General features: G+C 47.2%; 1 protein-coding gene across 1 annotated transcript in view; it reads right to left on the bottom strand.

Moving 5' to 3' along the window:
• Dync1h1 (dynein cytoplasmic 1 heavy chain 1) overlaps nucleotides 1–26,464 on the bottom strand; it is a 65,602-nt gene that overhangs the window by 26,426 nt on the left and 12,712 nt on the right. The window contains exons 6-37 of the mRNA XM_021645054.2: nucleotides 24,827–25,098; nucleotides 24,517–24,744; nucleotides 22,638–23,714; nucleotides 21,980–22,159; nucleotides 20,820–20,969; nucleotides 19,059–19,205; nucleotides 16,387–16,527; nucleotides 15,488–15,664; nucleotides 15,249–15,359; nucleotides 15,042–15,161; nucleotides 13,772–14,011; nucleotides 12,826–12,981; nucleotides 12,553–12,666; nucleotides 12,051–12,161; nucleotides 11,764–11,973; nucleotides 11,461–11,607; nucleotides 11,136–11,302; nucleotides 10,883–11,056; nucleotides 9,997–10,162; nucleotides 9,726–9,914; nucleotides 9,308–9,502; nucleotides 8,055–8,337; nucleotides 7,752–7,852; nucleotides 6,567–6,726; nucleotides 4,864–5,107; nucleotides 4,313–4,496; nucleotides 3,836–4,048; nucleotides 2,984–3,222; nucleotides 2,646–2,802; nucleotides 1,451–1,678; nucleotides 503–733; nucleotides 203–343 (exon numbers count right to left, since the gene is read on the bottom strand). Coding sequence (XP_021500729.1) covers nucleotides 203–343; nucleotides 503–733; nucleotides 1,451–1,678; nucleotides 2,646–2,802; nucleotides 2,984–3,222; nucleotides 3,836–4,048; nucleotides 4,313–4,496; nucleotides 4,864–5,107; nucleotides 6,567–6,726; nucleotides 7,752–7,852; nucleotides 8,055–8,337; nucleotides 9,308–9,502; nucleotides 9,726–9,914; nucleotides 9,997–10,162; nucleotides 10,883–11,056; nucleotides 11,136–11,302; nucleotides 11,461–11,607; nucleotides 11,764–11,973; nucleotides 12,051–12,161; nucleotides 12,553–12,666; nucleotides 12,826–12,981; nucleotides 13,772–14,011; nucleotides 15,042–15,161; nucleotides 15,249–15,359; nucleotides 15,488–15,664; nucleotides 16,387–16,527; nucleotides 19,059–19,205; nucleotides 20,820–20,969; nucleotides 21,980–22,159; nucleotides 22,638–23,714; nucleotides 24,517–24,744; nucleotides 24,827–25,098 — 6,653 coding nt within the window. The remainder of the gene's footprint in view (nucleotides 1–202; nucleotides 344–502; nucleotides 734–1,450; nucleotides 1,679–2,645; nucleotides 2,803–2,983; nucleotides 3,223–3,835; nucleotides 4,049–4,312; nucleotides 4,497–4,863; nucleotides 5,108–6,566; nucleotides 6,727–7,751; nucleotides 7,853–8,054; nucleotides 8,338–9,307; nucleotides 9,503–9,725; nucleotides 9,915–9,996; nucleotides 10,163–10,882; nucleotides 11,057–11,135; nucleotides 11,303–11,460; nucleotides 11,608–11,763; nucleotides 11,974–12,050; nucleotides 12,162–12,552; nucleotides 12,667–12,825; nucleotides 12,982–13,771; nucleotides 14,012–15,041; nucleotides 15,162–15,248; nucleotides 15,360–15,487; nucleotides 15,665–16,386; nucleotides 16,528–19,058; nucleotides 19,206–20,819; nucleotides 20,970–21,979; nucleotides 22,160–22,637; nucleotides 23,715–24,516; nucleotides 24,745–24,826; nucleotides 25,099–26,464) is intronic.

The following is a 26,464-nucleotide window of genomic DNA, read 5'->3' as shown; positions in this document are numbered from 1 at the left end:
GTCACTCCATGGCTACTGCACCTCCTTTCCTCAGGTCTAGCTCACTTTATCGCAGCTTAGATCTTCCAACATAAGGACAGGCCAGGCTAACCCACACTCCCCACTGTCTTGCAAAACCAAAGACACTAAAGATATAGCATTCACAACAGGCTGTTCACACTCGTAGGGGAGCCGGGGGAAGGCTGCAACAGGCTGTGCTTACCTCATAATCAATGATGGGAATGTTGGGTGCAGTGGGCAGCGGCACTGTGGTGATCCGCCTGATGTATTCGCCCAGCTCTGCTCTCATTTTCAGCCGGCTGTCTCCAGACAGGGACCAGAGGATGGCATAAACCAGATAGCGCTACAGAAAAATTTGAACAAAATGAAAGATAGTGATGGTAGAGTTTGCTCTGAAGCCTCCTCTGTACCTTTCTTAGCCCTGCCTCCCCCAGGAAACAGCACACTGAAGTGACACGCTTTGGCGCTGCTCAGGACCCGAGCTCCCAAGACCAGCCCTGACCTGAATGTAGCGCTCCAGCTGCTCGCTCTGCATGGGGAAGTCAGGGTGGTTGGCGTTGTACTGGGCCACGTTGCGGCAGGCCTGGTGCAGCATGGAGAAGAGTGAGCCCAGGCAGCGCAGGCGTGTCAGGTCCATGATGTGCTCCAGCTGGAAGGCATGCTCCAGGGCCTTGGTGACCAGGCCATTGGACGTGAAATACGGCTGCATAATTGTTGCTGCATCTCTCTGAATCTAAAAGAGAGAACAAAAATTTACAACAAGCACTTTAAATTGCTGGAAGGAGTCAGCATCCGGGAGACTGAGGTAGGAAGACTGTGGACTCCAGGCTAGCCTGAGCTACATAGTGAGAGCCTGTTTTAAAAAACTTGCTGTGTTTTTTTTTCTTCTATCCTAAGTCTGTGTGCGTGCGTGTGTGTGTGTGTGTGTGTGCGCGCGCGCGTAGGGTGTCATGTGACAGGCAATGCTACAACAGCTAATCCTCATTCTTTACTTCTTTACCTTAATAGCTCTTCAGGTATGCTACATCTCACCCCTAACATGGGAAGGGCAGTCATTCATGAATTACAAAGAAAAATGAAGTAAATGAAGAGCACTTCACATTTTTCCTTACTTTTAAAAATTATCTTATGTGTGTGAGAGAGAGTGAGAGAGAGAGAGAGAGCCATAATATACAGTAGAGCCAGAGGAAAACTTGTGGGAGTCAGTTCTCTCCCTTCACAATGTGCGATCCAGACACTGAACTCAGACTAACAGGATGGAGGTAAGTGTCTTTACCACTGAGTCATGACTCTTTCACTTTAAGTTTTATAACAACCATTTCTTAAGGTTTGCAAGTGGCTCCAGAGTTTTCTCAAAAGCTGTTGTGAGGCAAAGCTGGCTATTTACAACTCTCACTCCCACCCTCTTGGCCCCAAGCCAGTGACCCTCAGGGATGAGCAGCCCGCATACTTGTAGCATTGGAGAAGCAGCCTCTTCACCCTCGTCTTCTTTGCCTTTTCGCCGGCGCTGTGCCTCATCCTCCCCTTCATCCAGGGGAATGCTGCGTAGCCTGGCCAGGAAGTTATTGAAGATCATGTCTGTGCTCAGTACGTCCTCACTGAACCACACCATGCCGCAGCGAGACACTGTGGCCAGGGTTGCATATTTCAAGTCCTGTACTTCAAACATTATTCGCACCTTGGACAAAGAATTAGGTAAATTAAATGATAGAAATTTGGTAGAAACTTGAATATTAAAATTTCTTATATACATACTGAAAGAGTATTCTATTTTTTTTTTTTGCATTTTAAAAATAAGAAACATCTACAATTCACATGACTACAATACTCATAACCTCTCTCCGTGAGAATCTGGGTAGGAAACGATGCCTGGTGGGAAGTTCCTGGTGGTGTGGAGGCCCGTCTGCCTCATGAGGTGTTGTCACGGCAAGCCTCAATGGGCAGGCATCTCCTATAAACATTGCTCCCACGTTCCACACACCCAAACTCATCCACCTGAAGGACAGGCCCATTCTATCTGCACTTACATAGGCCACCTGCCCAACAGTGGGGCTAAGATTCTAGTTAGAAGATCAGAATCCAAACCCTTCACCTCAGAGCCATTTTTCTCACAAGATCAAGCTATCTGACCAGAGTCAGAATCTACTGAGCAATCAGTCTCCAAAGGGACCTGGTGACACTATTGAAGGATGGTGAGAAACACACACTTTAAGACTGAACTCAGAATCCTCGGCTTGTTTCTGAGCCATAAGCATCATCCTCACACAAACGTCCATCTTTTTCACACTGTTTTCCTTCACACCCTCCGTCAGCCAATCCTTCAGGCCCCACTCAACTGCAGTGGCAGCCAGCCACTCAGCACCTCATCTGCATGGATGAGTCTAAGACTCCCAGTGGGCACTGGAACTGTGGACCGCGCTGAGTGCTCCTCCACACACTTTGATATAGCTCAACTTACAAAACAGGCACAGGAACAGATTAACAACAGCAAGCAGCAAACACCTAAAACTTGTAAGCCATTGAACTCTGGAATGCTCCACTTAATATTTTCCGGCTGTAACTAGTGGATGGGGCTGCGACCCTGCGACCTAAGGAGCCTCTTTCCAGAGCCAGCTTCCCAGCTGGGCACACTGGCAGCTACTCACATTGGGTGGCAGGCTGAGGCGCTCTCCATTAGGCAGCGTCAAGAGCTTGTTGTCATCCAGCACGGAGTTCAGGTTCTCCACCCACTCAGGGTCCACGTCACCATCAAAGACAATCCACTGGCGCTTCTGCAGCTCACCTCTCACATTGTCTATGATCCTGGTTTGAAAAAAAATTTAATGGCTTCGTCAAACCAAGAATCCTACATTGAAAATGTTTACCCTCCCCAATGGATTCTGTTATTTGTGTGGACTTTGGTGAGGAAGACAATGAACACGGGGACCGCAAGGTCTGGATCCTACAGTCCCTAAAATCTCAACATCAACCACAGTGAACATACTTTCTCAGCACGTGCGTGAAGAGTCCATCTGTCCACTCTCTGGTGTTGGGGTCCAAGGTTCCGTACAGGTGGTCTTTGCTGATGGCCTTGGGGTCAATTATGTGGGCTACGCCCTCCACACCCTCAAGCCTCTCAAGAGCCTTCAGGAGCACACGCCAGGCCATGCTCTTCCCACTTCCTGAAGGCCCAACCATCATCAGACCATGATTAATCTGGGTGATCTGATAAAGTTGGAGAACCTGCAGGGCCAGAGATCAGCACTTGAGACCTTCAGGGGAAGAGAGACAGGCTCTGCGACCACTTCTGCTGACAATAAGCAGGAAACATATGCTCTGGATTCCTAAAGCAGGAAACTCCATGTGAGAATGGGGACCACATCTCAAAGACATTTCTACATCAGGGAGGAAGTGTGGGCCAGCGGAAGAGATGTCTGCTTTCTAAATATGGAAACATCCAAACACCCTCCAAGAATGACAAAAGGTCAAATGGAAAGGATTATTCTGATATAAAATACTCAGGTCAATATTCACAGTTGGGTATAAATAACCAGACCCAGAGGAAGCAAAGAAACTGGTCTAGAAAGGAAACCATGGTTGACTGTCAAGTGAAACTGTTAGTGCACGAGACCGGGAAATCCTTAAGTAGATTTATTTTAGGGCATAAACCAATTTTCACTATAATCATACTTTTAGTCAGCATTTTAGAGTTAGTGCTACATGTAAAAGACATTTCAAGCTTTGTTCCCTGTGTTAGTAAAGGGAAAATCTTAAGTCACACTATGGCCACACTGGCCTTGGTGAACTGGTCTCAGATGGCTGGAAGCCTGTGCTTGGGAACAGGAAATTCCAGTACCTTTTCAACCCACATTCCGCCAACTTCTTCTCCATCCCCATAAGTCAAGTACATCTCCTGACACACTTTCTTCAGCTCTTCTCGAAGGGCTGTCATCTCCCCACGGTGATACTGGACTCCAGGGAACACGTCTGACAGGAGGCTGAAGAGCAGCGGGATGTCTTCTGCCACCAGCTTGGGCACCATTGTCTCACAGACGCTCTGTATCAGAATCTGTGGGGGTGGGAGGGAGAAACCCAGGCAGAAGATCACCTACATGTCATTTGGTAAATTCCAGAACATTCATGTTTTCAACAGAACATGGTAAGCTGGATGTGGTGGTGGATACCTAACATCTCAGCACTTGGGAGGATGAGGCAGGAGGACAGCTATGAGTGCAAGGCTAGCCTAGGCTACACAGTGTATAGGGAGTTTAACTTCCATGCCACACTGGTCTACAGAGTGAAGGGGAAACAACAAAAGCCTATGTGTACAAACCTCCTGCTCAGGTAGATTCTCAGCAATTTCTCCTTCATCAACGGCTTCCCCCCTCTCTTCTTTCTCTCTCTTTATCTTCTGGATCCTCTCCCTCTTCACATTGCCTGCACTCACAAGCACACTCTTCAGAGCCCGAAGACCAAAGTCATAATGGCTTTGAGAAGACAGCTGCTCATCACACAGTCTGAAAGAGAAAAAAGGTTTCTTAAAAATAGCACCCTTGCAACAGGCATGGCAGTGCAGCCTGTAATCCCAGCACTCAGGCAGGCAGAGGCAGGTGGATCTCTGTGAGTTTGAGGCCAGCCTGGTCTACAAAGCAAGTCCAGAACAGCCAAGACTACACAGAGAAACCCTGTCTCGAACCAAAACCAAAACAAAACAAAAAAAAAAAAAAAAAAAAAAAAAGGCACCCTTTAAGCAAGCAGCATTTTAAGTCGAGGAATGAGACAGGAGTTTGAAAGAAGAGGGGACTATGAACTGGAACTAGCAGGTTGGGCAAGAGCATCAGCCACTGGCTACAAACATGCCTGTGAACGGCTCTCACTACTCACTTAAAGAAGGGGACGATTTTGCTGGCGAGGACCTCAGCAGTCCGGAAGCCCTGTGAGTACAGCATGACCTGGGCGATCAGCTGCCGGTCCGGCTTGGTCATCGCCAAGCTCCGGAACAGCTTCTTAAGGTTGTCAGGGAGGTTTGAGCGGCCCGCATAGCCTGGGTTCATGGTGATGAAGATAGCCATGTCTGGGCTGACCTTGACTTGTTTGTTGAGCAGCTCACAAGTAATGGGGGCTGAGGCTGAAATTAGATGGCACGACCTTACTGAAGACACCAGAAGAAAACACCTCAAAGTCTGTAATGACAGCATCACTTCTTCTGTACTGACCACAAGACCAAATCCCACGACTCCTGGGGTGACGGAGAGGCTTTACAGAGGCTGCCCTCACTAGCTAGGCCAACCCCTCTAGATTACTGCCAAAGTCAGGCACACAGAGAGTAGCTATCAATGCAGCAGAGGCAAGATGCTCACTGACTGCAAAAATGCTGAATGTCAACAAGGACAACAGCAGAACAAACCTGTCCTGAATGCAAGTGACACTGAGTGCCGAGATCATGAGAATCATCTCTTCTTAGCATTAGCTCAACTTACAAGACAAACCTCCAGCCGCCTGAGCTACTCAGGAATGTGTATGTTCATTCTGTGAGGGACTACAGGGTTGTGCAGATAGTCCTGTTTTCTTCAGGTCTTGAAAAATCTTTGTAACACAAGTTGCTATTGCAATGGTATAAAAGTAAACCAGAGGCCCTGCGGTGGTGGCATATACCTTTAATCCTAGCACTAGGGAGGCAAAGGCAGGCCTGGTCTATAGATTTGAGTTTCAAGACATCCAAGGCTACACAGAGAAACCCTGTTTCAAAAAACAAAAAACCAAACCAAACCAAACCAAAACCAAAACAAAACAGCAAATGCCTCAAAAAACCAACCAAACAAAGAAACAAAATCAAACAAACAAAAAAGCTAGACAGTGGTGTAGCACACCTTTAATCCCACCACTTAGGAAGTATAGGAAGGTGGACCTGAGTTTGAGCCTAGCCTGGTCTCCAAGACAGCCAGGTCCACACAGAGAAACCCTGTCTTGAAAAACAAAACAAAAAGTAAACGAGATGGCTGGACTAGGTGCGGAGAGAGAGCCTCCTGCCCACCTAGCTGCATAGCAAGGACATCATATGGCACCAAGCCTGCCTCAGCCACATGTGCCTGGGCTCCGTTAGCTGCAGAGAGCAAAGCTGCCTTGGAGCCTTCCAGAAGAGCTACTAGCTACTCCTAATACTGACAGAGGACTCACTCCACAAACCACACGGTAGAAGCACTGAGGTCAAACAGATGGCTAAGGAGGTTGGCTTCCCAGTGATGCTCAAAGGAAAAGGCCCCTGAGGGCCATGGGTGGATATGTGTGTGGAGAGGAATGGGCGTGCCTCAGCATTGCAGAGGATGCTCTGCTCCAGGACCCATAGAAACTGGTACTACTACTGCCAGCACCAGGAAACAAAAATGATCCCAAACCAACCAGCCCTCATATCAGTCTCCAACCATGCGCCACTGTACTTGCTTGCCCAGGGGAGGAAGCTGACATAAGTAAATGAGCTCACATCAGATTTTCCCTTCAGCTCCTCAGTGATAAAACAAAACAAAACAAACAAACAAACAAACAAAAAACCCACACACAACAAAGCCAAAACCGCAGAGAAGCCTTACTCTTTTCGTAGTTGGGGTTGGAATGCTCCCGCAGTGCCTCCTGTATGCACTGCACCTGCTGGGATACAGCCGAGAGCATCCGCTCCTCCAGGCGGTTGAACTCATCAAAGCAGCCCCAAGCGCCAACCTGGCAAAGCCCCACAAAGATTCGTCCCATCGCCTAGAGTGAAAAGAAGCAAAGAGGCTTCAACCATTTGTTATGGATTGACGTGTCCTTTCCCAGCATCATCTCCCCACATGCTAACCTCCAGGGTTATTGTACTTGGGAAACATGCCCTAAGGAGATAAAACTAAGGAAGACGCTTAGGAGGGAGAACTAAGTTACCGGAGGCCACCCTTCCGGCCACCCCTCCCTTCCTCTCTGCATAGAGGAAAGGGCACACGCTCAGTGGGTGCAAAAGCAGCACCTACATGCAGGGAAGACAGGATTCACTAGGAGCCAATTCTACCAAAACCACAGTGGGCCTCTGGCCTCCAGGACTGTGGGGAGTCATCTTTGTAGTCTGAGCTGTGCAGCCTGTAGTAACTATGATTAACTTGTCCAACTCTGAGCAGGTCACTGCTTTCTGAAACCTACAACCCCCCCCTTCAAAATGAGAGCAGCATAATGTGGATACGCAGTGAGTCATTCCTCAGTCACATAAAAGCAATGTCCTTACAAAGATGGACTGAGAAACACTCTTTCCAACCTGTGTCAATAAAATCCCTCTGATAAAACTGTAATTTTTATTCCATCACTTTTTTGTTAAGCTTAGAAACATTTTCCATAACATTTACTGTTTTCAGACACAGGCATCAAGCATTAGCTCAAAAGGCTTCCCTTCTAGAGCTGGAGGTGTAACACAGGGGTAGAGCACCTGCCTAGCATGTTTAAAGGTCCCTGGTTTGGGAGGGGAGGACATTACTGCTAGAGGTGACAGTGCATGCCTGCTGGCCCAGCTGAGATAGGGGATAATGAGTTCTAGGCCAGCCTGGGCTACAAGGAAACCCAGTGTCAAACATAAATACAGGCAGGCAACAGCCATTTCAGACAATAATGGTTAACTTTGAGACAATGAAAGTCAGGCTCCTTCAGTGTGTGCTGGGCCCTGAACAGTTCAGAATAGCAGCAGATAAGGCACATTGCACTGGGGCTAGGAGACGGGAGGTTTAATGGTTCTAAGATGATGTGCAAAAATTCCTTACCTGGAAATCAAAGGTTTCATCACAGTTAAAAACTAGGACAAACCGCCCCAACTGATGGCCAAGGGCTTTGACGGACTCTGTCTTCCCAGTTCCAGCAGGTCCTATTATTGAAAGAAAAATAATTTAGAACTCAAGTCCACCACCTAGTTGGTTGTAAATCCTTGGCTTAAGGAGAGCAGTAAAATTTATCTTGAAATTCAGATACGATAAATGCAAGCAAATTGGAGATTTTACAATGTTGAAACCACGAAATAAAGAAATGCACCCAAACCATCAGCTTAGTGTGTCAAAATAAGATCTTACCAAATGGGGAACCTCCAAGCCTGGCCTCCAAAGCCTGTGTCATTGTCAAATAGCAACGGTCAGTGAGGGGTGTCTGAACCAGCTTGTCTTGAACCCCTAGGTACTCAAAGCCGTAGTTAAACTTGGCATTCGCCATCTGAATGGACAGCTGCTGTAACACGTCAGTTTGCTTAGGGTCAAAGTAAAATCGCATCTGGCTGAGCCATTCAAAAGATTTGGCATTGTCAATCTTGCTTTTGATCAAGGACCTGGTAACATCTCTTTGGTGAACCAACTCTGTAATCTAAGGAAGTAAAGAAATTGCCATAAGCTAGAGAAACACTGTGTTGTTTGAACCTGCAGACTATCAAGTTTATAGTAGTATTCAGGACAGTTACAGTGACTAGCAGCAAATATTCCAAATTCCAAACAGAACTTCACTGGTGGAGACACTGGAAACAGTATCACAGACTCTGAAAACACAGAAGCCAAAAACCCACTGTAAGCAACAAGTCTGTGCAGCTGAGTGTCACAGACAGCAACTCTGTCACGACCACCCCATGGGCTGCCCACTTGTGCCACCATGCTGCTGTAGCCACGCCACTGGGAAGATGGTGACAGGAAAAAAGCATACCCCCTCAAAAGCTGGCCATAGCTGGGTGGTGTGGTATTGGCACATGCCTTTAATCCAAGCACTCAGGAGGCAGACACAGGTGGATCTCTGTGAGTTCAAGGCCAACCTGGTCTGCAGAGTGAGTTCAAGGACAGCCAGGGCTACACAGAAAAACCCTGACTCAAAAAACTTAAAAGGTGGTCGTGTTCTTCTTCCCATAGTCACCTGACTCCTCCTTACCACACGGCCTTACTTCTGTGGGTATGATGTGCACATGTATGCATGTGTGTGCAGAGGCTGGGGTCAACTCTGGGTGCTGTCACTTGTTAGGAGCAGTTTTCATCAGGTCCTCATGCTTGTGTAGCAAGCATTGTCTCAACCTAGCCTTCACCACGATCAGCTTTACAGAGGAACAGAGAACCAAACCCTATTCTAGTGCACACTGAATGCCTATGTCCACTTACTACCATGGGCAATCACATAAGCCAGGCTGGCCTACAATTCCTGATCCTCTTGCTGCTGATTCCCAATTCTAAGGTTGCAGGTGTGGGCCACAACTCCCAGCTGACTTTTCTTTTGATACAAAAGGCACATTTTAAGGCATCTTTTCCTTTCACTCTTTGGCCTGAAAGGTGATAAGGGGTTCAAGCATGAGGCTCACCAAGTGTTCCAGTTTCCGTCTTCGGAGAGGGGGCTGCTCCATGAGGACAGAGTCTGCTAAGACGTTGAGGGTGACCTCCACATTGCTCAGCACGGACTGTAAGGGTGCCACGCCACCCCCTCCCCCAACGCTGCTTAGTGCATTCTCCACATTCTCAGACCAGGCTATTTGGGCTGACAATACCACTAGCTGGGCCTGAAAAAAAGAAAAAGACAGGAGATCCACAGGGTCACTTTTTTTGAGAAGTGGTGTGTGTCACTATGTGGCTTGGACTGGCTCTGAATTCACCACTCCAACTGGCCTTCCTGTCTCACCTCCCAAAGAGCCTGACTACAGGTGCACTGCCCGGCTCCCAAGGGTCATTTTCAAGTCAGTCAGAGCTTCCATCTTCAGCCTGCTTGCTTCTACTATAGCTTACCTGGTATTTATCAATCCAAGTAATGTAGGTATTTGGGTCAATTGAAGTTGCTTTTCCAAAAATCTCCACCTCTGTAACAGACTCTGCCAGAAGTTTAGCCAGGGTGACTCTCATCTCCTTTTCCACCAGAGTGAGCCACTCATTGATTTTGGGGTGTTCAGTGATAGACACTGGAGTTTTAAACATCACCTGAAGATAAAAAGGCATCTTGAGAATGAAGAAGTGCAAGTGTGTGAGACAAGTCCCTAAGAAACAAACATCTTGAGCCTACCTCCTCTCCTTCTCGGGACGAAATGCCAAGGACTACAGAGTTGTCCTCATTTAAGATGATGCTGGAAACGCCAGCAAACATCTTCTTGAAGTGCTTCTGCAGCTTCGCCACGTTCTTGCTATTTCCAATGATCTCAAGTAAATCCTCATCACCCACAAAGTAGAACCTGCAATCAAAACAACCCAGCTGCCTGGTGCACCCAGGGGGACTGAGCAAAATGCCCACACACAGGGGGAAGCCACTGGATGAAAGACCTCCAGCCTGAACTCAGATCTCACACAAACATCTGCCAGGGCGTGGTGAGAGACACAATTACAGTAAGTCTTGGAAAAATTCAATGTCACTTAAGTTATTTTGACAGCATCTGCTCCACTCACCCTAAACAAACTCCTTAGAAAGAAAGAGACCACTTAGGAGATAGCAGAACTAGACCCTGGAGTGACGCAAATAGCTTAGGAGGAAAATGAGCTTAATGATGCTTAATAAGATTGAAAAACCACAGTCCTGTTAGGCCACAGAGGAGGGCTTTGCAGCCAGTCCTGAAGATACCTGATAAAACAGGATCAGATGAACGGGGAGGAGGTCCCCCCCATCAGTGGACTTGGAAAGGGGCACGGTGGAGATGAGGGAGGGAGGGAGGGAGGGACTGGGAGGGAATGAGGGATCGGGACACGGCTGGGATACAGAGTTAATAAAATGTAACTGATAAAAAAAAAAAAAAAAAAAGATTGAAAAACCAGGAGTTCAAGTAGCATTAGAAATGGGTGCTTCAAGACAGATGACTCAGTCAATGACTTGGCTCTCAAAATCCTTGCCATCAAAACTAAGCAACACCAGGAAAAGAAGAAGCGAAGCACAGCTGAACTTGACTTTGCCCCAGGCTCACCTGGGGAAAGACGATCGCTCTCGTTCCAGGTATTCTCCCAGTGCTTTCTGGATCTTCCCGAGCAGGTCTGCCAACCTTTCCAGAGACCTCTGTACCCCCTGTATGTTCAGAACATCCATCACAAGCGGAGACTTGGATACCTTTTTCATCAGAGCCAAAAACTCTGTGCTGATACTAGAGAGCAAAGCAGAGCTGGGTCAGCCTTTGCAGAGGGCTATCAGCCCTGCCAGCCTGACCCCTCTTGCAGCTGTACCTCTGGAAGCGCTGGGTTTCCACAGGCAGCAGATGTTTGATGTCTGCACTGCCTGTGAAGATGCCTTCCAAGTAGACCCAGCGCCTCTGCACATCAATCCACACATCGAAGAGAGCCATGATCCGGTTCAGCTTGTCCTCCCAGCTCAGGGCATCTTCCTCAAAAACCTGGTGGGTGCACAGGAGGGCAGAGCTCACACACTAACCTTTCACTCAGGGATATGCCAAAGCTCACTGAAAACTGTAAATTAGGACCCTCAAGTTGTCTGACCCACATTTTAAATAAACAGACATCTCAGGTATAATTCAAGCGTGCAGAACACTACCTTGTAATATGGAGAGAGTTTCATGGCAGATACGCTGTTGATGTGCTCTTTGACCTTGTTGAAGAGGTCATCCCAGCCTCGGATCAGGCGGCATTTGTTCTGGTAGTTGACCAAGTCCAGTTCGTATGTATTCCATACTTCCCGTATCTGTGTGGAACCAGGAAGAGGCCGTTACCAGTACAAATCAACACGCAACATTTGCAGGGGCACCGAACATTAGGGACAGAGATGACTGTAAGAGACAAAGCTTCACCTTCATGGCCAGAGCCATACATCAGCCTGCTACTCACTCCCATCACTTGCCTGCTTCAAAAATTCTTCTAAAGCCATCTCCCCTTGTGCCACCAGCAGGACATCCTTGACAATAGCTTCGTTCTTCTGAAGGTCAACGTCCCAGATCTGGCCCAGGGTCAGCTCAGAAACGACCCAGTTGACATGAAGCCTCTTCATCAGCTGTTTCCAGTGGCGGTCTTTAAGTGCCTCAGACTTCAGTTCAATCACCAACATGTTTATCTGCTCAGGGACAAACAGCTGCATGAGCAGGCGTCTTCTGAAGAGACACCCTGCGCCCACGCGTGGCAGTTGCCCACCTTCATGTAGCCTTTCAGCAGCCTCTGGACAAACTCATAGGAGGCGTACTGCCGAAGCCGTGCAGGGAAGTTCTTTAGCTGGTTCAACAGGCCGTCTAGGTTTTGTCGAAGCTGTCATAAGACACAAGAGAATGGAGTCACACAGACACACAGACACTGACACGGACACACAGACACACACACCACCACTGCCACCCTATGTTGTTGTTTACTTTTCCTGACACATGGCCTCATGCATGTATCCAGGGCTAGCCTCGAACTTACAGAGGCCCACCTGCCCCCACCACCCAGAACCCTGGGGCCTGAACCTAAGGCTTTGTGCATCCTGGGTAAACATTCCACCTGCTGTGCTCTAGCCTTCTGAATGGCTCCAACACCAGGTTTAGTCTGGACGAACTACATAAAACATGCAGGACGTAGGTGGCAGCTTGTGAACTGGCAAAGTTCTTCCTGTGACTGTTAACAGACGGACAGACTCACGGACATGCACTTCAACAAGTACCTTGCGAGGCTGAACTGAGACCCATGGCTGCTCCTTCATTTGATCAATCTGTTCCCAGACTTTAGACAATTCTGACCAAACACCTTTGAGGTCTTGTAATTCCTCCAAGGCCACCTGTGATCAAGAACAGCAGCAAGGCAGTTTAAACTTGGGCATTAAAGAACTCACTAATCAGACACAAACTACAACCACCTCAGCCTATGGCAGGGTCCCTGGGATGAGTGGACAGTGGTAGGGTCTGCCAGAGCAGACTCTTCCCTCGAAGCTGCATACCTGAACACGCTCTTCACTGCCACTGAGGAGTCCTGTGTCCGTCAGTTCCAATGCTTCCTTGGCCTTTGCACATTTCTCTCTGTCATCCTTCAGCCGGCCGAACTTACCCTCGTATATGGTCAGGGCCTGAAGAGCCTCCTCAGGGCGCAGATTGCCCTAAAACAGCCAGAGCACAGTATTGCCTCAGGAGAGGGGAACACTGGGGTGCAAAGACAGTGGAGGGTCAAAAGCGACAAAACAGAAAGCAAGCCTCTCCACGATGTACACAGCTAGCACCTACCTTGTAAAGATTAAGCTGTGTTTAGGGAAATCAAATTTTAAATTTTGGGTATGCCCAAGGACAGTTTAAAAACTAATTTTAATCATTTAAAAACACCTCCTGGGGTTGGGGGGATAGCTCAGTGGTTAAAAGCACTGGCTGCTCTCTTCCAGAGGGCCTGGGCTCGAGTCCTAGCACCTACATGGTAGCTCACAACTGTCTGATTCAGTTCCCAGGGATCTGACACCCTCTTCTGGTCTCCAGAGGCATTGAATGCACATAGAGCACAGACATGCATGCAGGCAAAACACCCGTAGACACATGTAAATAGATAAAACCACCTCCTGGCTTAAATGACTGCCACTCAGGGTAAATAATGACTACCCTGGTTTTCACACTTAGCATCTGCAAATACTCAGGGCATCCACACACTGGGTGAGGTCTCTACCAGTTGTATTTCCAGCACTTACTTTTTACTGCAACAGTAACTTGCTACGCTGCCCTAAACTCACTCAACTCAAATGACCCTTCTGTTTCTGCCTACATGACTGGCTGACAGCACAGCCTTTTAGTTACTGAAGGGCAAACACGTTTTTAGTACTGAAACGCTAAGCACCAGCACGGCTTCCTGTGTCTGACAGAAGAACTCATGCTGTGCTGCTGGCTGGCAGGCTTTGCAAAGCTCACCGTGACAGGTTTGGTCTTCTCCCAGTCTGTCAACAGGTCGGTGGTGCGGCTCTCCACAGCTCGGTCCTCCTGCACGATCTTCATCTGCAGGTTCGCCACTTGCTGCTGAATGGCAGAGTCCTTCCGGCGCATGATGTCATTGAAGGCCCCCCACTCACCCTCGATGTTGTCAATGTAAAGCCAAGAGGGCGGGAACTGGAACCTTTGCTTTTCCAGCAGACGCTGACCATTGCGGTAGAGCTTTGAGAGTTAAAAGAAAAACTTTTTTTCTATAATAGCAGGAGAAACAACTATCAACATCTAAACAAAGAGAACGCTCCCTGTGACCACACAACACAAAGGTCAAAGCATCTGCTCTTCTAAAACTGCCTACATAAGATCACTGTGGTCAGAGGACACCGTGCCATGCCTGGAGTGGCCTACCAGTTACTACACCTGACACCACCAAGCGGGCAGAGAGAGTACCCTGTACTGTACTTCCTCCCTTTCTCCTGAATTAACAGAATACTCAAATCCTAAGCACTTGAAAACAGGAACAGATTTAAACAGACAGCGATTCTCAAAACTGAACTGTGCATAACAATCACCCACAGAGCTTTTTAAAGTACAGACTCCTAGACTCTCATGGTGCTACATTTATTTATCATGTATATAGGTGCGCAGGCATGTATCATAGCACGTGTATGGAAAGCAAAGGACAACCTGTACAAGTCTGTTCTCTCTTTCCCATGTGGTTCTAGGAAGAATTGGGTCATCGGTCCTGACAGCAGGCAGCTTTACCCGCTCAGACACACCTCTGCTATCCACCAGCCTCTTTAGACAGATCTTGCTAGGAAAACCATTCTGGCCTAAACGTCATACTTTTCCTGCCTTAGCTTCCCAAATTATGGAAGGAGAGGTGTGCGCCACCACCCCAGGCTTTCCATGGTGCATTCTTTCAAGCTCATCAGGTGGCTATGGCAGTTGACAACCACACTGTAAGAATGGTTCCTTCAGGTATCGAGTCCCTCAGTATTCCCTCAGAACACAATTTTCTCATCCCCTGTGGCCCCAGTTAGGTCAATTCCTAAGCTGTGTAGGTCTCCACACCGATGTCAGTCAAACAGCCAGCGACACTAAGGTAAGCCAGCAGCAGCCAACTGAAATACTCCATTGTTGCCTTGAGGAATCTATTCTATAGTCACAGCTGCTCGTTCTAACTTCTGAGGGCCCAACCTCAGCCAAGATTATTTGAAACCACTCTGTTTCATGAATCAAAATGAGAACTCACTTCAACTTGCTTCTCAAACTGTTTGATCTTCCGTTTTAGAGACTGCACATAGGTGATGAAGGTCACTGCGTCAGACGTACTGGCTGTGTCCACTGAGTGCTGCTCCAGCTCTTGGCGAGACTGTTGAAGAGAGGGTTGTATTTCAACACAGTGCCAGGCTTAACCTGCAACTGCCAATTCCCTGGACAACATCCCCGCTCCTCTCACCTTTGAGATCTGGGAATGGAATTCTGTCATGTTTGACCCCAGCATCTGGCCAAATTTGCTGAGGACCTCCTTATGCCAAGAGTCATACTTCAAATTCACTTTGGACTGGACCTGCAGGTGAAGTGGACAGCAGCACTTGATCAGCTCTTTCCTGGAGTGTGTTTAAGCTGCAACTCAGAGCGAAACACCAATACTACTCTTAAAGCCTCCTGACACCTTTGAGAACAAGCCGAGCTCACCTTGCCGTAATCTATCACCACTGGTCCGAATTCTTTCTTGGTTTCGGCGTTGTCGAAGGTTCCTCTGGCTTTCCTTATCTGGACCAGGAGAGCTTGCCACTTGTTGAGATCTTCCCCCAGCCTGTTGTAAATGTTTTCCGCCTGCATATCCCATAAACACTGGTACTGAAGCCAAACCTGGAAAAAAGAAACAGTTCAAATCTAGTCTGCAGTTCTGTAGACTATTATTAATATACCAGTAACCATTATGCTCACAGTCCAAATTCATGTTTTCACATCATTAGAGAACCTCACTCCAGAGGCCCAGAATTTATAAAGCAAAAGGTAAAATTTATTTTTCTTAAAAACCATAGCTAAAACCACAAGATTTACCCTACTATTCACTCTTGGTTTTAAAATAAGCTAATATTGCTGAGTGGTGGCACATTCCTTTAATCCTAGCACTGAGGCAGACACAGATGGATCTCTGTGAGTTCAAGGCAAATCTGGTTTACCTAGTTCCAGACTATCCAAAGCTACCTAGGAAGATTCAGTCAGGTGTGGTGACAAAACAGGTGTGTAATCCAAGTTCTCAGGAGACATAAGAATTACAGGTTCTAGGTCAGCCTGCTCTACAAAGCAAGTAATTCCAGGACAGCCAGGGCTAGAATAAGGACATTCTGTCTCAACATAAATAAATAAATATAGAAAATAAATAGACAGACAGATAACAAACAAACCAATAAATAAAGCAAGCATTGCCCATTGAGCCTTATTATCTATCAAGACCTTTTAGCTTCCTGTATTCTCTTTCTTCCTCTTTTGGTGGTACTGAGGATTGAAGCCAGCACCACCCCTGACCTTCTTGCATGTTTAGAATAGACTATCCATGGCATATGGATGGAATCAGGTGTCTTTACCTTAACATACTGCTCAACTTCAGTCACAATGCCCATAACCGCAGAGTACGATTCTTCCAGGGCAACGGGGCCATCAGGCATGCGTGTCAACGCATTCCGATAGAACTTCTCTTCCTCAGTCAATTCATAATGTACTCCCACCTGACCAACCAAAGCCAACATGAATGTTAGTATATACAATGCAAATCGAAGTCACCTCTTACTGAAAATGACTCAAAAGAAAAATCACCCTCAAAATGCACTAAGAGATGATATCTATTTTCCTTAGCCACAAGTAATGAGAAATCCGATTAATTTAGCTTGTTAAACCAATAAAGGGAACATCAGAATAACTGCAAACCAGAAAACGTGGAGTCACTAATGGCACAAGGTAAGATTAGCTAAAGAACGTAAGGAACCTTTGGTCCACCTGCACTGCCTGAGTACCTGCTACATGCCAGGCCCCAATCTAGGGGCAATAAACAGAAACTCCCACTCAGGTGAAGTCACACTCTGCAGAAGAGACAAAGGACACTGATGTACAGACCGTTATATGGGAAGAGAGCCTATGCAGAAGAAGTAGGAAAAGCATAGTGAGTACAGGATTGGTCAGGGAATAGTTGTGTATTGTTCATTTTTTATAGTACAGGGGATTGAACAGAGGGGCCTTGAGCATGCTGGGTAAACACTCTACAACTGAGCTACCTTCAACAGAAAACAGGAAAGGCTTCATCAGAAGGTGATATGTGAACAGAGATTGGAAAGGTGGGAGGAATATGTTCTCTCAGGGTCTGTGAGCACAGAGAGTGCCTCATGACAAAGCCCCATGAGCAGTCAGTCTGCAGGGCTGAGGGCCAGCAAGAGTGTAGTGAGGCCAGAGCGGAGCCAGGAGGGGAAAGCAGAAACTAAGGTCAGGAAGGCAAACAGGTAACAATAGGGCCAATAAGCACCAGAACTGCAGCTTTCCTCAAGAGATGGCAGGCTGTGAGAGGGCTCACAGGAGCAAAGTCAGGGTTACCTCATAAAGGAAGACTGATTTTAGGGAGCAGAGGCAGAGAGAATGGTAGGAGGAAACATCAGTAAGCCAAGGCAATGGTGCTCCTTGGATGGAGTGGGAACAGTGACTGGTCAAACAGGCCAGGATGAACTTTAAAGATGGTGATGACAGAAATTACGGGTGACATGATTTCTGGACTGGGTGGGAAGAAGGATAAGAGAGGAAGGAGCAGAGGAAGAGCAAATCCAAGGGAGCAAGTAGGGTACCAAGTCATGGCTAGGGGACCAACAGAGATGGAAATCAGCAACTGCAGAGATGGGCCTGGCTTCACGGTAAGGGTAGGATTGCATGTATGAATGTGGAGCACAGAGAGGACACTGTGAGCGCTACTGTCCACAGACAGGCTAGCTCTCATCTGTCCAGTCTGGACAGAAACAAGACAATGCAAAACCCTTAAACACAGAACTGGACAAACAGGATCCCCAAAGCCTGGTTTTGATTAGCTGGGCAAACCATACTACAAGGACCAGGAAGATGGCTCAGTAGGCACTTGCAGCCAAGGTTTACATCTGAGTTCAGTTCTCAAAACGAACCTACAAGGTAGTGGGTACCTGACCTACACTTTCTCACTGTGATATGTAAGAGAGAGTGTGTATGCACACACACCAAATAGATAAATGTAATTAAAACAACAAACAAGCCCTTAAAGAGTGGTATTTATGATCAAAGTCAAAGAGAAAAAGGTATGTTTTGGGGCTGGAGAGATGGCCCAGTGGTCCTGAACACTGGCTGCTCTTCCAGAAGACCTGGGTTCGGTTCCCAGCATCTGGAGAGGCAACTATTTCTTCTGGTTGACATGGAAACCAGTTACACATGGTAAACAGATATATATTCAGGCAAATATTCATACATGTAAAATAAAAAATATATATATATATATATATACACTTTTAATTTTGAAGGGTGTGTTTCTAGCAGAATTGCTGAATTCTAAAACAGTCTTCATGGCAGAGCTGTGGAATCTTTTTGAAAACCACTGGTCCTACATAAAAGTGACATTGGCTAGAATAACAGACTAAATGTGGGGTTTCCTTTGGCTCTAGAACTGTATCAGGAAGACTATAATCTAGGATTTGCTTTACACTTGTCAGAGGGATCTACAGATTAAGTAAGAACAGCTATGTGTGATAACTAAGGCTGCAGGCAGGAGCTCATGATTTCCACTTCTGCATGTGCTTGAACATGTCTCTGAAAGCAGGAGCTGGATATAGCCATCCCAGTATTCAGGAGGCTGAGACTGGAGGTCAGCTGGGACTATTCAGTGAGACCCTATATCCAAAAATAAAAAAAATCAACAGAGGAATAGGGAGGAAAACAGTAGGAACTGGGATTATTAAAAAAGGTCATAGGCCAGGCATAGTGGCAGATGCCTTTAACACCAGAGCTCAGAAGGCAGAGGCAGGAGACTCTTGAGTTTGAGGCAAAGCTGGTCTACACAGTGAGTCCCTGTTTGAAAACAACCAAAGAAGTTCATGAAGGAAACTTTCAAGTGATGAGAAAGGCTGCAAATGCCAAGCTTTCCCTTAGGATATGGAACCTCGGGATCTCGAGTATGGAAAGACACTGAAGAGGTGGCAATCAGAATCCCAGATGAGAGCTGGTCAGAGGGCACATGCTTAGAGCCTTGGAAGCTTACCTGGTACCTCTGACTCTGGATCCTGGGCAGGGATAGCACGATCATCTTCCAGGCGAACATCTCCTGGTATAGCTTGTACCTGCACTCTTCGATGGGTGGATTCAAATAGATTACCTGATTTGTTATTCTCAGCTCATGAACAACATTCTGTAAAAGAAAGGTTTTGTTTTCACTCACCAACATAATTCAATAAAATGGTTTTGGTTCTTAACAACCTTCTTTGTCTAAATTATAACATCTTTGGTTATAAACACAAAGCCTGTCACTTTATCAGATGCTCTCCTGGGCTTTTTCATATTGTCCCTCTAAGACCACAAGAGGCTGGGGACAGGCACCACCTCATCTGCTCCACATCCTCATCTTTAGGTGTGGTGCCTGGGTTGGAACGCACAGTAGGTACTCATGGAAATCCACACGTTCAATAAGACTTCGAGGCCTGGGAAACAGCATCACTGAAGCAGTGGCACCACTGCCAACTATACACGACTGATTTGTCCACCATCTGTGCTACTGGTCAGTGCTTCAGGCTAGTCCAGAGCTGTACCGTTATCTCCACTTAGAAACATTCATCATTTCGCTGGGATACAATATCCTAAAAACCACATTTACAGGCTAGTAAGATGGCACAGCTGGTCAAGGTGGCTGTTGCTAAGCCTTGGCGACTGAGTTTGAACCCTAGGATCCATTGGAAGAACTGACTCCCTCTAGGTGGCCTGACTTCCACAAGCATGCAACGGTACACATGCCCCACGCATGCTTCCTAAAATAGACTTTTAAGTTTTTTTTGTTTTTTTTTTAAGATTTATTTATTTATTATGTACACAATATTCTGTCTGCATGTACACCTGCACGCCAGAAGAGGGCACCAGATCTCATTACAGATGGTTGTGAGCCACCATGTGGTTGCTGGGAATTGAACTCAGGACCTCTGGAAGAACAGACAGTGCTCTTAACCTCTGAGCCATCTCTCCAGACCCCCGACTTTTAAGTTTTTTACAGCTTTCTGTTTTGAAATTATCTTAAACTGTCAGGAGATTTGCAAAGGAAGTGCAAAGTGTTTCAGCAGGTCCACTGACACTGATACTACCTGCTTCACCATACACTCCGATTTAGTTGTCCTATCTCCTCAACCGATTCCCACCTATGGCACTTTCTGCTCTGGTCAGAGGTTGTGCAGACTGACCTTCAGGTGAGCTTCTATTTTTCTTGTAAGTTTTCTGGAGAAAAAAGCAGCTGTGAGGTGCCTTTGCCATCGCTTGGCATTACCAGCATGTGGTGGTACCCACGTCACTAATGCTGCTAATGTTCATCATCTGGTTAAATGCTTTGTCTGTCAGGTGATGTCTTTGTAAGCACTACACACCCAGTCCCAGCCCCAGTGCCAGGGATCCAGACTGGGCCTCCCACATTCTAAGCAAGCACTCTAACACTGAGCTACCCTTCTGACCTTGCCCTCATAAGCACTTCTTGTTTTGTTTTGTAGACAGGGATTCTCTGTGTAGTCCTAGTTGTCTTAGAACTCACTCTATAGACCAGGCTGGCCTCAAACTCAGAGATCTACTTGCCTCTGCCGCCCTGAGTGCTGGAATTAAAGGCATGTGCCACCACTGCCTGGCACAAGCACTTTTTGGGACAGGTCTCACTGCAAAGCCTAGGCTGACCTTGAACTTGTGATCCGCTTGCCTAAGCTTCTAGAGGTTATTTCTCAAGGGACGGAACTTCTTTTACTATACACTGAGGAGCATCATGGGAGATACTCACTTTGATCTTTGGCTCTCCACCAGGCTTGTGACTAACTTGTGGGGCGTCTGTGTCCATGTCGACTTCTGCTTTATCTTCAGCTTGTCCGAGAAGAACCTGGGTCCAAGCTCTAAGGCCAGCTTGCAGACGGACACCCAGTATCCTTTCAATCTACAGAAGAAGTGGGGTCACTGAGCCGCTGCTGTTGAAGGTCAGCTCACAAAGCACAAGAGTGAGAAGGGGGCAGGTGTGCCAAGGTCAAGTTTCCAATTCAGTCCTGTCTCATTTCCATCACATCCACAGCCTCATCTTGTCTGCTTTCGCCACTTTTGGGACTCGTCAACTACCTGCCAGACTTCCCAGCTCCTAATTTACAAGGAGACTTAACACCATGCTGAAGATCAGCTATGATCTCGATAGCTGCTAGTTATGATGGAAAACTCACGTAAGTGATGTCATGGGGGCTAGAAGGTAGCTCTAGACATGAAACTAGAAACCCTGCAGCCTGGCAATCAAGCCGTTTTCTTCAACAAGAAAGCATTCCCTCTGTTCAGAAGCAGGCAAATTTCCTGTGTGATGGACAGGACCTCTGCATGTCTTTGCCACCAGTATGCCCTAGGCCACACAATATCCCAGGAATGTGCTGTAGGCTGAGGGACACCCACAGCATCTGCAGACCATTAACTTTCCTTAGTACTGTATCCTGGGCGTAGATACCATTTTAAATTTGTAGGTGAGGGAACCAGCCAAAGTCAGTCTGGAACCTCTGCTATGAAACAGGTCCTTGCCTAGGCCTCTTTAGTGACATGTCCTCTCCAAACACAGCGATAAGAAAAGCCGCCTGGCCCTGGCCTCATCTTCTGCAGCCTTAGGTGTGGAGGGGGCAGCTGTCAGAGAAGGGTGCCTGGAGGGCTGGGAGCTGAGCAAGGCCCTGGATTCCACCCCAGCACCACCAAAAAGGACCTTAAATCATGAACAGGAGGAAAAGACCAACAGAACCCTGTCAAGTATCCTGCAAAAGGAGGGATTCTCCTCTGCAGCCCAACATGCGGCTGTGGCATTAGCTGAGGGGCTCTGGAGAAACTGGACATGCCAAATAAATATCTAAGAAAAATCCTTTCCAGACAAACTAAGGCCACAGAGCCAGCGGAGGCGGAAAGTGCTTGGGACCCGCCGTGTACCTCCATGTCCAGCTTGTTGACCCAGATGGGCAGGTTGGAGTAGGAGTGTAGGTTCAAGTCATCCACTGCCTTCTGGACTCTGTTCAAGATTTCCGAGAATGTCTTGTGATCGTACATGCAGGTTTCCAAGGAGCGGACTTCCAGGTCTATTTTCTCCTCAATAATCAGTAGGTCATCCACCTGGAGGAGGGTGCATTTAGCATGGAAATAGCGCTTGCTCTATGGCTTATTCACACTCCTGTCATAAAGAACTCTCCTCAGTTCTCCATGAGCAGCCAGCCCTAGCTGCTGGGAGTGAGGATGCTGCGTCCTCTGCATGGCCCCAAGGAGGAAAAGGAAGGGCTGGGAGCACCATGAGCATCTTTCCTCCCTCTGCCCTGGCCATGGGAACAAGCAGTCCTACTACAGGTTTGGGAGACACTCTCCCTCTAGCTGTACCCACATGCCCCTCAGCATCTGACATCCTGCTCTACCTACGTTTCTCAGGGTGTTGCTCGGCAGCATGCCCCATCCCACCAGTGAACAGCTAGGAGAGGATTCTCCTCCCCCAGCTCCAGTGGCCTTAGCGTCAATCTTACAGACTGCTGTGGAGAACTAGCGTGTTCCCTGACTTAGCAACTAGATCAACCACGAACACCGAAGGATCACGGTAAGTCACCTTCTCTTGGAAGTTGAACACCGTCTCTGCCAGGCGCTGCACATAGGGGTCGAGTTTGTAGGACTCCCACACCAAGGCAATGCCTTCTGCGATTAAGGCCTGCACCTCCTTCTTCAAGCCGGCCACCAACAAGGAGATGGTGTTGCGCTCCTCCACCTTCTCACAGGTACGTTCGTAAGTCCGCACACTCTCAATCAGTGAGATGGCAAATGGGTAGAGCTGGTTGGCTTGGTGAGCCTTGTTTACAATTGCAAGTGGCACACGGAAGCCAAGCCACTTGAGGTTTCGGACTTCTTTGGACAGCGTTATGATCTCTGGAAGGAAGTTCACCTTTAGCTTGAGGACATTCCCCGTGCGGCCCCGCACGCGAGCACTCTCGATGGTGAAGATGCGCCCCGAGACACCAAGGTTGCGCTGCTGAACCTTCCTCGCCCAGTCATCGAAGATTTCCTGGGTGTTGAGCTTCATCCGAAAGCTGTCTCCATCCTGCTTCAGCTTCTGCCCTTCCACGTGGTTCTCCCACCCCTTGCCCAGGACGTCTTCCACTCGCTTCATGTAGGCAGTGAGCTGTCTGTCAATCTGTTTAGCCCAGATGATAGACCCTGACACAGGAGGCAAGTCACGGACATGACTCATTTTACAAGCTTGGCTCTGCGGATACTGGACCTTGAACTTGTCGTGCAGAGATTCGATGTCATCTTTTACACGCTGGATCAGCTGGGTCTGGTATTCACGAATGGCTCCTCGGATGTGTGGGCGGACAAACAGTGCATTGAACCTGGAGAAAATCCTAAACATCTCATTGGCATTCTTGGCCGTGCCAAGCTGATCTCGAAGGCGGGCAGTGATGCGGGTCTCCACACGGTCGATCCTCTCATCGTACCTCTTCATCGCAGCCTCCCAAGCCTCTGTACCTTCTTTAGACACATCCAGCCCATCAACTTCTTTGACATTCTCGTAGGCCAGGTTCACCTCTTCAATAGCATTGGCATCTGCAGCATCAAAGAGGACCTCAGCCACCTTCATATCTTGGGGTTCAGGTGCCTCTCCTTGGTTCTGTTGCGCAACTGCTGTGACCTAAAATAAAAATTAGGAACAAAAAATATTTGCAAATGAGGTTTAGTCTGTCATATGTATAGCACAGGATTATTACGCACCAATACAGACTTTTAAACCTTCATTACTTTATAATCACAATTCAACCATGACTACATTATAAAGATCTACTTGCACATTTCTGTCTCTACTGTATTTTTTACCTTAAGGAAAGAACTGGTAAAAAGGGAGAGGGAATGAAGACAGGAGAAGGTCTACACACAGGACTAGGATATAGCTCAGCAAGAGTACTTGACTAGCATGCACAGGACTTTGGGTTCAGTCCTCATGCTGGAAGACAAAATAAAAACTAAACAAAACACCATACCCCAAAAGTGTACAAAGAAAAAAGAACCACAGAATTGCTCTAATAAAGCTCAGAGATAAACAAAGTTACCCATAATTTAATATGGTATTCTGTTGAAAGACTGTTGAAGTCACACACTACAATCTAAAGGCCAGGGCGTCTGGCTTTGTGTGGTCAAGGTGAAGGGCAGAAGGAGCAGGTGGAGCACCTACGCACTGGCTTGTTTGTATTTGCTGGTGGTGGGGAATCCAGGGCCTCACATACAGCAGGCCAGTGCTCGGCCTCTGAGCTGCACTCATGTGAGCACACTAAGTATTCCGACCCTTAAATGACATAATGCAGCAGCATGAGATCTCAAGGACGACAAGTGACAAAAGTAAACTAATGAGAAGACACTAAGCACGAAATACCTAATTCTCTCAAAGAACTAAAGGAGGCACAAAACGAGGAGCGCGTGAACGTCTGAGACAGACATACTTGCGGCCTGAGGACCCTGACAATGACAGCCCTCAGCTGTTCATGCTGGCGACGGAACTTTCTCATCTGGTCGAGGCGGGCCTGAAGCTTCCTGTGAGCCGGGTTGATGCGCCACACCATCTTCAGGTTCTCCTCCCTCTTCCTCTTGACGATGTCTCTCAACAGCACCTGCAGCTTCTCATATTCGTCATCCCATGTCTGGAAGACTTCGAAGCAAGCCACCATGACCTACGGCAATTTGAGATGCGCTTGTCACTACATCACACTTACCTCACTGGTTCAGGGTGGTTTTCTAAGAACTACGACTTACTTTTTCAAACTCTTCATAAGCTACATGCATCAACTTCCTGGTGCCCAAGACTTTGAGCAGTTGAGAACTCAAGTCTCTGGAAATCGCCTCCACAAGGCGTAGGGCCCGCTGAATGGGGTATTTTGTGTTTCGGATTTTTCTCAGATGTGTGAAAATTGCAACGAGTGCCTGCCTTATTTTGTCCAGCTCAGTGGCAGACAGCAAATCATTCAGAGGAAAATCTTTCATCAGAGGATTGTAGTCATTCACTGTTTCCAATGCCTGCTTGAGACCTAGATTGAAAGAAAAATGGCTTTCATGGGAAGTAATAAAGTCATGTCTTAACTATGAAATGTATTTTGAGTTGCAAATATTTTAGTTACAGAAAAATCATTCATGATATTTGAAAAAAAAAATCAACACCTTAGTGTGGACTTGTTTTACTTTTCTTAAGGGCAGAGTTGAAGCTAGGCATAGTGACACATAATCTCAGTGCTAGGAGGCAGAGGAAGGTGGATCTCTTGAGTTTGAGGACAGCTTGATCTACAATACAAGTTCCAAGACAGCCAGGGCTACACAGAGAAATGCTGCTTTGGAGGTCAGGAGGGCTGAAAGATGCTCAGCACTTACATAGGGACGTATCATTATCGGTGAATGCAGCCCACATTTTTAAGGCGGTCATGGCAGCCTAGGGGGCTCTACCTTAAATTCCCTCAGTTAAAATTATGTGTACCATACTTTGTGGGAAGGAAATAGTGGGTCTTAATTACTTGATTGTTGTGGCTATGGAGCCTATAGAAATTCTTCACAATACATATCTGGCCAAACATTTCTGTTTAGTACACACCAATGCAACTTCACTCCCACTGTTCGTACTAAAAAAACAAATTAGTGGGGCCTGGACTCAAGACCAATGTTTGCTAGGCAAGCACTCTACCACTGAGTTACATTTATATCCCTTGGTCTTTTTAAAACAAAGGTCTTGCTATGCACACCAGGCTGACTTTGACTGAGAGTCAATCCTACCTCTACCTCCAAAGCTCTGTAACTAGGTTTGGGGACAGCTTGGTGGAAGAGCATTCACTCAGCACTGGAGAGACACTGGGTCAGTTCTCAGCTGGGGGCAGGGAGACGATGTGCTGCAACTGAGATGTGCACACCACGCCCAGCATTTACTGACCATTTAGGATGAGGAGGAACGTGGAGGAGGCCAAGGAAAGAAGAGGAGGAAAAGCAACACTGACTCTTTCTTCCTCCTTCTTCTGCACTGGGCAATGGCCATCTCCCGCCGAGACTAAAAGCTAACTTGACTACTCAGCAACCACACAGCAAAGAGACAGGAGGGTAAGTCCCAAGGCTCACTATTTTCAGGCCTAAAAACTGTCTAAATTTCTCAAAAGCCATGAAGGGGAAAGAAATGTGTACGTGAGGAGACCTGTCCTAGAATTTTATCTTATAAAATTGAGGATAAGATGAGTTAAGAGAAAGAGAGAGGAGTTAAAGAGTTAAGAGTCAGAATAGCAGTGTTTAGGGAGTGTCTCACTGGCACATACAAGCCTAGGTCTGATCCCAAACTGCATCTACTAACTTTTTCTTTCTTCCTTCCTTCCTTTCTCTTTCTTCCTTTCTTTTGTTTTCTTTCTTTCCTTTCTCTCTCTC

Source organism: Meriones unguiculatus, chromosome 7, assembly GCF_030254825.1.
Source record: "Meriones unguiculatus strain TT.TT164.6M chromosome 7, Bangor_MerUng_6.1, whole genome shotgun sequence".
In the NCBI taxonomy this organism is placed as follows: Eukaryota; Metazoa; Chordata; class Mammalia; order Rodentia; family Muridae; genus Meriones; species Meriones unguiculatus.
The sequence above is the reverse complement of the archived record's forward strand: the minus strand, read 5'-3'. Positions and strand labels throughout refer to the sequence as shown.